Source organism: Solea solea, chromosome 10 (assembly GCF_958295425.1).
Source record: "Solea solea chromosome 10, fSolSol10.1, whole genome shotgun sequence".
Taxonomy (NCBI): domain Eukaryota; kingdom Metazoa; phylum Chordata; class Actinopteri; order Pleuronectiformes; family Soleidae; genus Solea; species Solea solea.
This window is the reverse complement of record NC_081143.1, coordinates 29,311,578-29,322,231: the sequence shown is the minus strand read 5'-3', so window position 1 is coordinate 29,322,231 and position 10,654 is coordinate 29,311,578. Positions and strand designations below refer to the sequence as shown.

Below are 10,654 nucleotides of genomic sequence, written 5' to 3'. Positions count from 1 at the left end.
GGACACAGAGACAAACAGCCACCCACTCTGGGTTAGGGTTAATCCCCAAATCTGCATGTTTTTGGACTGTGGGAGGAAATTGGAGTCAACCCGGGTCAGAGTGTACGGACATGTTTTCTATTTGTTTTGTATTGTTATCTTTGATATAAATGTCTGTATTTTCCCTCCAAACGAGCATATTTATTTTCAAATGTTTGTACCTGTATTACTGATGTGACTATGAAATCTGTCATCTTGAATCCCAATCAGCAGGAGGAGCCTTTTGTGTATCTCTCTATCTCTTTCTTTCATTGTCAGTTCACTTCCCTGGTAATAAAGTCACATGTATCTCTTTGTTGTCTTGATATTTTGCTATATGCATAAAGCACTGTCATTACTATTGTGTGTTTTTTACTGTGATCCCATGTTCAAATTCCCAAGTTGTAAAAAGTCAAATTTGCTAAAACACAGTCATGGCTAACAGCTATGCTAATGGATGGAAAATTAAAGCGTGATGGACATAAAGTCAGATTTAGCATCACTGCTAAAAATGAAGGAGATGAAGAATGTTCACCTGATCAACAAAAATCAGAGCCAAGGCAGATAAAAACCCACATTCAATGCAGTCTCATTTGACCCTGGAGTGAATGCTGATTTAAAAAATGTCACAAAAATGTCCATAAGAATATTTCTGACGTACTGTCATGTTGCTGAGAAGAATCAATACACTATCATGCCATGGAATACTGCAATATAGTCGATCAGTATTTTCTTATACTCCTAGCCTGCAGCTTTAAAGGTCCAGCGTGTGAGAGTTAGTGACACCTACTGGTGAGACTAGATTGTAACAAACAGAGGACTAACACATGATGTCATTCTTTGTTTGCAATGTAAGATTTACAGATTTAATGCTGCAGTTCACCAACATCACAACTGGGAGTGATGTCCCCAAGTTCACCGTGTTCCAGTTGACAAGGCCAAAAAGTACATGGACGAAAACATAACTTACAATACCAGTCAAGAACAACACTCTACATGGTATTTTACGTAGACAAATGTCTACAGTTCAAAATGTTAAAACAGTACTACGTGTATGTTTACAAATATGACAGAGGTGCTATTAACAGTAAAGATAGCGGTGTTTGTATGGCGGCCTCCATCTTAGAATCTCATTTCCAACTTTAAAAGACTGCTGTGAGTTGGAAAATCTGGGTTTCTACTACAACTGAAATGCACAATTAAACACAAAATGCACTCTAGCTTGTTTTGTCCAAGATGACGTCTTCCGTAAAGCAAGGCCCTTGAAGTACATAAAAGTCTGAGGTCCAATTCACACAGAAAACATAATGAAATGTAAAAATGTCTTCATACGTACAAAACCCCCACATAACAACTCTAAATGCTGTAATACAGCCAGACCTGTATGTGGCGCTGTAGCAGTGCTACAGATAAAGTTTTTTCAGTATACATTACAATGCGTACGATCACAAACGGAGCCAGAATGAAGAAAGCCATCATGACTTTGAAAATGAAAGACAGAAAAGAAATGTTAACATAATGCAAACAGACCCAAAGAATAATGACATCATCAGGTAGTGTATTGGTTGTCTACATGAAAACAGAAGAGTGGGGATTTGAGATTTTCAAAAACAGCATTGTAGTTTTCCCTGTGTGACTAAAACGCTGATTCGTTCAAAAACAAGTATTCACCTCATTTTGATTTTGTGCAGACAGTCCCTTATTGTATCCAAAGTCTACTAAATTGATATATTCAACAACTTCTACCACGAAACCATCCTGAGGGACAAGTCCAGGTTAATCCACCAAAGTCTTTTTAATCATATGGAAACAGGATAAAAAACAATAAACAATGACGTCATCTGTCTATCACTGTTTTCGTTCATCATCATCATCATCATCATCTTGTAGTTGGAGATTATTTTCTTATCTTTATTTCCTTCCTTTTAGAGTTCCGATTGGGCCGGACCCAGAGCCCGTGCACAGTGTGTTTGAGCCCAACCCGACCCATTAACTGTAATTATAAGCCCAGGCCCAATTTAAAGCCGCCATAAAGGCGTAGTTTAAACTATGCAAACCTCCGTGTGGACAGTGGGGACATGTCCCCACCAATATTTGAAGAAAGACAGATTGTGAGACGAGAGCGAGCGGATTTTCTGAGCGTCAGTGAATGCATCACAGCCGAGCAGAAGAAGAGACAAGAAAGAGTGCAGGTGATGTGCTGTTCTGTTGCACACAGACAAATCTTTTGTTTCCCCTTTTTCTCAATTCCTGCTCCTAAAAGAAAACTAAAAACTACTCAACTGACCAACAACTGACCGTCAGGGCCTGAGGACAGGAAGTTGGTGGTAAATTTCTAACTGACACTAAACTCTGGCTCGGTTCACACTGTAATGTATACTCACCAAATAAAGCTCTATCTAAAGTGTGGCATATGTACGACAGCATTTACAGACCCTTCCTGAAATGTTGCTGTGTTTCAAAGAACTTTGTCAAAACAACGACAAAGAAAAGAATAGGTGAGGTTCTAAGGTTGGTTCCGTTTCCGTGTGGATAGGGCCTAAAAGTTACGCACTGCAGCTTTAATACCAGGCGTGAATGGGGCCATACACACACACACACACACACACACACATGAGGCCTGCAGGGCCTCCTACACACACACACACACACACACACACAGGCAGGTTTAAACAGTCAGAGACAAAAACAAAGAAATCAAACTGTTGTGATTCAAATAAATAAAGATGCATTTGTCGCGTTGTTAGGTGTGTGTGTGTGTGTGTGTGTGAGTGAGGCCTTCTGCACGGGCCTTCTCTCTCTCTCTCTCTCTCTGTCTCTCTCTCTCTCTCTGCCCCGTGAACGAGGCGACAAAATAATGTCACGTGACGTAAAAATGGGCAGTCCTCTGACGGTGCTGAAAAAAAGCCATTTTCTGGCGCTGCTGCAGATTCTCGCCGAGTGTGGAGCTGCTTTATTTGGTGTGGAGCGCGCGCGTGTGTGAGCTGAGGGGAACTTTGATGTCACATCAGGTAAGAACCGTTGACCGTGTGCGGCCGGGTTAGGGTCGCCGCGCGCCGAGTCCACAGCCCCGGGAGCGGTGTGACATTTTCAGCCTCTCTTGTTCCACAGCCCTGTCAGTGAATGTAAGATGGCTGCTTTGTGTACCACTTGTGATTCTTCCCCCCCCCCCCCCCCTTTTCGGCGTTGAAACCGTGGCTCTGCGGCTGCTCGGTAACGCTGCCGCCGCGGTGGGTTTGCGGTGCTCGGTGCGGGAGCGCGGGGCTCCGCAGAAAAGGAAACGCTCTTTTGTGTCGCGCCGCTGGTGGAGGAGCAGCAGAGCTGCTGATGCCCGGGATGAGGCCACACACAGGGGCCATTCAGCTCAGCAGCCTGCTGCCGTGAACCAGCAGCTCGTGCCCACTCTGCTGCAAAAACACGTTATTTTGTCGCCGGTGGACTCGTGTTCGTGCATCTGCCTTTGTTGTGGTTTGACTAGCTGCTGTCTGTCCCAAGGACGAGCTGCAGACATGGACATGGACATTGTCTGAGGCTGAAGGAGCTGGAGCTGAGGAGCAGCCGCTCACAACAGTCTCCACAAACATGATGCACACGGTCTTATTCCACACAACGATCATTATTATAACAATAATAATAATAAGAAGAATAATGATGATAATAGTAAAACACAACATGCAGTTTGTAATCCGATTGGAGAAGCTACAGACGGATACATCTGCAGAAATCTGATTTAAAAACTCATGTGGTTTAAATTAGGTTTGAAAAATACCTGTGTAATCTGTTTATTCTAACATGAATGTAACCATGAAAGTCTCATCACCATTGAAAATCACTTTGACAGGATTGTCCTGACTGAGACAGGCAGCAGCAGCAGCACATTCAATCACCAAAATAACACATTATACTAAGATGTAGTGAAATATAAAATATTAATCTAGGAAAACAAAGGACGGAATCAAGTGTATGTTGTAAATGTGTCAGCATTCATTGGAATCTGTGAGAATATCTACAGCAATGTCTCTCAAACTCTCTCATGTGGGGACTAATGTAAGGAAATCAGGCCACATATAATGTTTTTGAACACTGATATGATGATTGTTTATTATAAGATTTATTTAACCAGCAAATCCTCATTGACAACAAAAAGATCAGATACTAGAGAGTCCTGACGGGCAGCAGCGTTAACAGTATACTCAAATAGCATCATATATATATATATATATATATATATATATATATATATATATATATATATATATATATATATATATATATATATATATAAGAAAATAAGTACACAATCTAAACATCTACATAAAAAAAGTCAATATTCAGTGGAATCTGTGCAAAAATCTACATCTGTGTTTCCCAAACGTTCTCATGTGGAGACTCAGGCTCCACAACATCAGGAAATCTTGCGATATGCAATAATGTTTGTTTATTTCAACATTTATTTAACTAGGAAAGCTTCATTGAGATCATAATAAATAAATGATCTTTTACAAGAGAGGCAGCAGCAGATTTAACAGGGTTACTAACAGAAATATTGGATATAATCACGTAAAAGAAACAAAAACTACAGAATGTTAATATGTTTAGTAAAATTGTCTGAATGTGATGATCAAACAGGGCAAGTTGAATCAATTCAAACATCTACACCAGTGTCTCCCTAACCTTTTAAGCAAAAATGTGATGGAATGTTAAGTAACATTTATTTAACTAACAACGCGTCAGCTGCACAAGATTTAACTGGTTACTGACAGACAAAATAACTCATTACACTAAAAATTTACTTAAATATAAAATAAATATTCATGTAAAAGTAAAATAATACAGAATCTATAAATCTCCACTATTCAGTGGAATCTGTGAAAATATCAGTGTCTGCTGAACAAACACAAGGAAAACCTGCGATTTGAAATATGAAGTAAACAAATAATATTAATGTTTCTGCTTTGATAGATTCAGACAGAGACACAGACGATGCCTCCTGAAAACAAACCACACAAACATCCTAAATAAACCAAATCCGATTTAACAAAAAAGTTGAATTCAAAATGGAGCTGAACGATCTTGTGATTATTTTGACAGGAATTGCGACTACGATATGATTTGCGATTTCACAGGGAATTGTCATTTTTACATCATTATTCTCATTTTCATTTGAAAAACACATTTATAAAGATTACCGTGTGATATTTGTGCAGATCTGTGAGACATATCTGGACAATAATTCATCTAAAACTGTATTTTGGCTTTGACAGATATTGCGTCTCGTGCGATTTGAAAATTGCAGAACACCGTATTCGTATTTAAATCAGTGTAAACACCATCTGCAGTGTCTCACTGATTCTCTTATTCTCTGCCCACCAGGTAGTTTGGGGATGAAAGTGTTGCAGTAGGAGTAGATTAAGATTAGGTGGATTGGTGGCAGAAAAACCACATTTTGTCACATAGACTCTTGTTTTCAGTGACTTATCTGCAGGTGTTGCTTTGGTCACAAACACAGATGGTAGAATAGCACAGATGCATCATCTCTAACCCTAACCATCAACTCCTTTGCTGCTGTGTGTCATAAAATGTCATTTGGAAATAGGACAGAACAGAGCAGCCACAGACCGAGGTGCATCTGTTCAAATCTGATTTGAATCCAATTTCAAAACACCTCTAAATGTGTTTTTGTATGTGTGTTGCTGCTGTTCAGACTTCAGAAGTGTGAACAAGCCTAAGATTCAGCGACCCACTGAAGCTCACCCGTCCTCATGTGCTTCCTCTGCAGATCTGTCCACATGGAGAAAATGCAGCCCAACCGGATCAAAATCACAGATCTGAACCCACACCTCACGTGTCCACTGTGCGCCGGCTACTTAATCGATGCGACGACCATCGTCGAGTGCCTGCACTCCTGTAAGTCCCACGCGACAATATGATGCACATGTGTTTTTCACCGTTAACCTCAGAGAGGAACGAGATCTTTCTTTTTATAAACTGAGAAGAACATCCTGCATGTGAGGGATGTCGTCACACCAACTACACAACTACACAACTACACAACTACAGAAAACACTCCCAATGCAAAACTCCATCAAGGCCACTCTGTTCCTCACAGTGTCAGAGTCACAGAGTATAGATCTCTGTCTCTAAAGATGAATAACAAATTCACAATGTTATTTGGAACATTACCGAAATCTATTCATCTGTTCCTCGAGGCTCTAACCTAGAAAATGAAATTCAGAATCTGTTCTTTACTGTTTGAGTTATGCTGCTTAGTAATTATCTGCTCTTGAAATGTCAAATGATTTATGCAAAGTTTTAAATCTCAATGATATGAAAAATTAACTGAAATCTTGAGAACCATAACTTGGTATAAATTGCAGCCTTTACCAATTTGATAATTGTGTTGACTTAAACAATGTCTGTTTTAAGTTAATACATATTTATAAATCAGGGCGGCTGATGGGAATTGACATCTGTGTGTGTGTGTGTCATTAGGCCATTTTATCTCCTCTGTAGTGAAATTAACATATTTTGCCTCACAGCCGATGTCGATCTACATTTTCATTCATTGAGCAAAAATAAATCAACATAAAAAATGAATAGTTGTAACATAGAAGTCCAGGAGGTTTTGGCCTATTAATCCTACTGAAACCATGAGTCACATGGGCAGATCTTGGTGTGTTTGCTGATACTATAATCCATTTTAAAGCCAATATCTGCTGATCCCGATATTGCAGCGATAATATCGTGCATCCCTAGATTTCTGTATCTGGAGCAGTTAATTTAAGTGTCTGCGCTGCTGTCGTGTGCTAACAAAGGTTCTGTTGTCATCCTATCACAGTTCAGTGGTTGCCAGATTGGGGAGATTTTGTATGGCAACGTAAACAAAGAAAAAAATCTCCATTTATTTTAGCCAAGTAGCTTCAGTATAAACTCATCAGAAAAGTGACGCCTTCATTTTCGACTAAGCTGTTTTGAAATGAAACTGAAGCAAAAAAAATAAAAATAAAATAAAAATCTTCTAGTAATCACCCAAGTATGTTCCCAAGAGTCTCCTCCCACTGATGATGTCACAAAGAAGTCTCACAGTTTGTCATAAATGTCAGTGGATTTGAATGAAGTGTGTTGTTTATGCAGCAGCAGACGCTCTGCAGTTATATCTCAGCAACATCTTCACAGATCACCATCAACTTTGTCATCTTTATCTTTATATCTTTATATACAGCTAATAGCTGTAAGCTGGTAAAGGTCTATATAAATCCAGTGGATTCAAATACAGCTGCTAACTTCTCTGAGAAATAATAACTTCAGTGACTGAATAAACCAACGGTCCGTGTCAGAATACTGAGCTACAGCGTTTCACTGCAATTATACTAATATATTTTCTATCAAAATAATAATAAACGGAATATTAAATACATGAAATGGGTCATCGCTTTATCCTCCACGTGAGGGTCGGGGGGGGGGAGCTGACATAGGGCAGTAGGCGGGGTCACACCGTGATACACACAAGTCACCTAATCCCCATAGTTTTGGACTGTGGGAGGAGCCAGAGAACCACGCACACGCGGGCAGAACATGCCAACTCCATGACATGACGTGGTAACACTACATTACATTACATTACATGTCATTTAGCAGACACAACACTAATCAACAAACAAAAATAATCAACTTCTAGAAACCTAGCAACATATAATTCATGTTTCTGTGTAATAATAATAATAATAATAATAACTTCTGATTTTGTTCTTCCTGTAGTTTGTAAAACCTGCATCGTTGCCTTCCTGGAGACAAATAAGTTCTGTCCTCGATGTGACGTCCAGGTCCACAAGACGTGTCCCCAGCTCAGCATCAAGTAAGACTGGTTTAAAAAAAGAGTCTTAAGACCTGAATGCCGTTTGTGTATTCTCTCATATTGAAATCTTTCTTTGTTTTTCCCTCTAAGAGCGGACAAAACTCTACAAGACATTGTATATAAGCTTGTTCCAGGTTTATTCAAAGGTAAGACCGGGTGATTTGAGGCTGTGACGTCGCCGGTGTTTCGTCTTTGTTTGACTTTGTTTGACTTTGTTTGACTTTGTTTGTTTGACTCTGAAACCAGATGAGATGAAACGGAGGCGAGACTTTTACGCAGAGAACCGTGAGCTGGAACCAGGAGAAGTCGTGGAGACGTTTAACATCGCAGAAGATGAAATCATCAGTCTGTCCATACAGTTCTACGAGAGGAACAAGTGAGTCGCTGGAAATACTGGAAATACTTCCACCTTTCTCTCTCTACACTCCACACAGTTATTTTAGTACCTGCTCTGTGAGCTGAGCCGTTACTAACGTGTGACGTCCTCAGACGAACTGTAGATCAGTTAAAAAGGGTTATTATTTTTATTATTACTACAATAATAATAATAGTTATATATATATATATATATATATATATATATAATGCCGTGTTTTTCTTGTTCCTGCAGAAACAATGAGAAGCAGCGCTCAGAAGTGGAAGGAGACAAGGTAAAAGCAAGCTGTTGACAAACTGTACGTCTCATGTGCTTTTGCTGCTCTTCAGCGTCTGGATGAATGCGTCGCTCTCTGCTCTTTGTTTTCAGGCCAATGGGAAACGTTTCCTGCAGTGTCCGGCAGCCATGTCTGTCATGCACTTAGCAAAGTTTCTCCGGAGCAAGATGGATATTCCCAACAACTACAGGGTAATTTAACAACCAGCAAAAACACAAAAGACCTAAAAAAAACGAAACAACAATGTCAAAAATATATATAAAAGGGGGCGTGTCTAACAATGAATGGGCGTCTCTAACATGCATTTAAACATTTAAAAATGAACTGTAAATGCACGGGCAGTGAGTGGAGCGAGGCTAACGATGAATGGGCGTGTCTAACATGCATTTAAACATTTAAAAATGAACTGTAAATGCACGGGCAGTGAGTGGAGCGAGGCTAACGATGAATGGGCGTGTCTAACATGCATTTAAACATTTAAAAATGAACTGTAAATGCACGGGCAGTGAGTGGAGCGAGGCTAACGATGAATGGGCGTGTCTAACATGCATTTAAACATTTAAAAATGAACTGTAAATGCACGGGCAGTGAGTGGAGCGAGGCTAACGATGAATGGGCGTGTCTAACATGCATTTAAACATTTAAAAATGAACTGTAAATGCACGGGCAGTGAGTGGAGCGAGGCTAACGATGAATGGGCGTGTCTAACATGCATTTAAACATTTAAAAATGAACTGTAAATGCACGGGCAGTGAGTGGAGCGAGGCTAACGATGAATGGGCGTGTCTAACATGCATTTAAACATTTAAAAATTAACTGTAAATGCACGGGCAGTGAGTGGAGCGAGGCTGAAATGGTCCCGTGTTCCCCGTCACTTACTCATTATGTTATAATACACTAACGTTCAGATTCACTCAAAATCAGCCTGAATTCACGTCGTCTGATCCTGGCTCAACATGAAACGGGGCTGGGTCAAAACATCGAACAATATGATAATCAATACGCTGATATCAATATTTTAATTAACTATGAATTAAAAATTAATTATTAAGGCACTCTAAAATTGTGTGGAAGTGACTGAAGAGGGAGTTTACGGCAGAGAAAGCTACGCTAACAGATGCTATGTCCACGTTCAACACATGGACTGAATAAATAGAGAAATGCTGCACTTTTATCTTTTCATGGACGTTTTCTTCAGTTCAGATGTCGCGACGTATCTCTGTATGATTGTCGCGCAATATTTAGCTTATCTCAGAATGGTTGTATCGTGATATTATTGGTATCGTGGATCGCGTGTCGTCACATGAAGAATGAACTCGACTGTACACAGAGCACAGACCTTATTATCCAGATCTGCTCTCAAAGAGACGGTTTGCTGTTTTCTTCTGTGTTCCAGGTGGAGGTGTTGTACGGAGACGAGCCCTTGAAGGATTACTACACACTGATGGACATCGCCTACTTCTACGAGTGGAGACGAGTGAGTGACACACGTCGATTTATAATGTTCTGTGCGGCTGCTTTTTCATTTTCTACTGAAAATAGTAACAAACTACTAAACTTACTAACTAGTAACCTCGTTTGAGGCTGACTCCGCCCAATGACTGATTTTGAATATCTTATTGCATCTTATTTGTTCTGTTTATTAGTAACATGTTGAGATAATCTCTTGTTTATTCAGTTTTCAGTACAGACGCTCTAAAACCTGCAGCCCTGTTAATCAACTGTTAATCAACTGTTTATCAACTGTTTATCAACTGTTTATCAACTGTATGAATAGTAATGTTTCATTTTTAACTGTTGCTACACTGTTTGTGTGAGTAAATGCCACACTGAGTGTTGTTGGTATTGCCAACAATGGCTAACAGTGGCTAATAGTAGCTAACAGTGGCTCGTGGCTCACAGTAGCTAACATTGGCTAATAGTAGCTAACACTGGCTAATAGTAGCTAACAGTGGCTCGTGGCTAACAATGGCTCACAGTGGCTAACAATTGCTAACAGTGACTCATGGTAGCTAACACTGGCTAATAGTAGCTAACAGTGGCTCGTGGCTAACAATGGCTCACAGTGGCTAACAATTGCTAACAGTGGCTCATGGTAGCTAACACTGGCTAACAGTAGCTAACAGTG

General features: G+C 39.9%; 1 protein-coding gene across 1 annotated transcript in view; it reads left to right on the top strand.

The window, feature by feature from the left end:
• The first annotated feature begins 2,881 nt into the window (after positions 1-2,881).
• Positions 2,882-10,654, top strand: part of LOC131467705 (polycomb complex protein BMI-1-A-like) — a 9,168-nt gene continuing 1,395 nt past the window's right edge. Inside the window, exons 1-8 of the mRNA XM_058641778.1 lie at positions 2,882-3,029; positions 5,798-5,925; positions 7,777-7,873; positions 7,964-8,019; positions 8,120-8,249; positions 8,484-8,523; positions 8,619-8,717; positions 9,923-10,003. Coding sequence (XP_058497761.1) covers positions 5,808-5,925; positions 7,777-7,873; positions 7,964-8,019; positions 8,120-8,249; positions 8,484-8,523; positions 8,619-8,717; positions 9,923-10,003 — 621 coding nt within the window. The 5' untranslated portion in view covers positions 2,882-3,029; positions 5,798-5,807. The remainder of the gene's footprint in view (positions 3,030-5,797; positions 5,926-7,776; positions 7,874-7,963; positions 8,020-8,119; positions 8,250-8,483; positions 8,524-8,618; positions 8,718-9,922; positions 10,004-10,654) is intronic.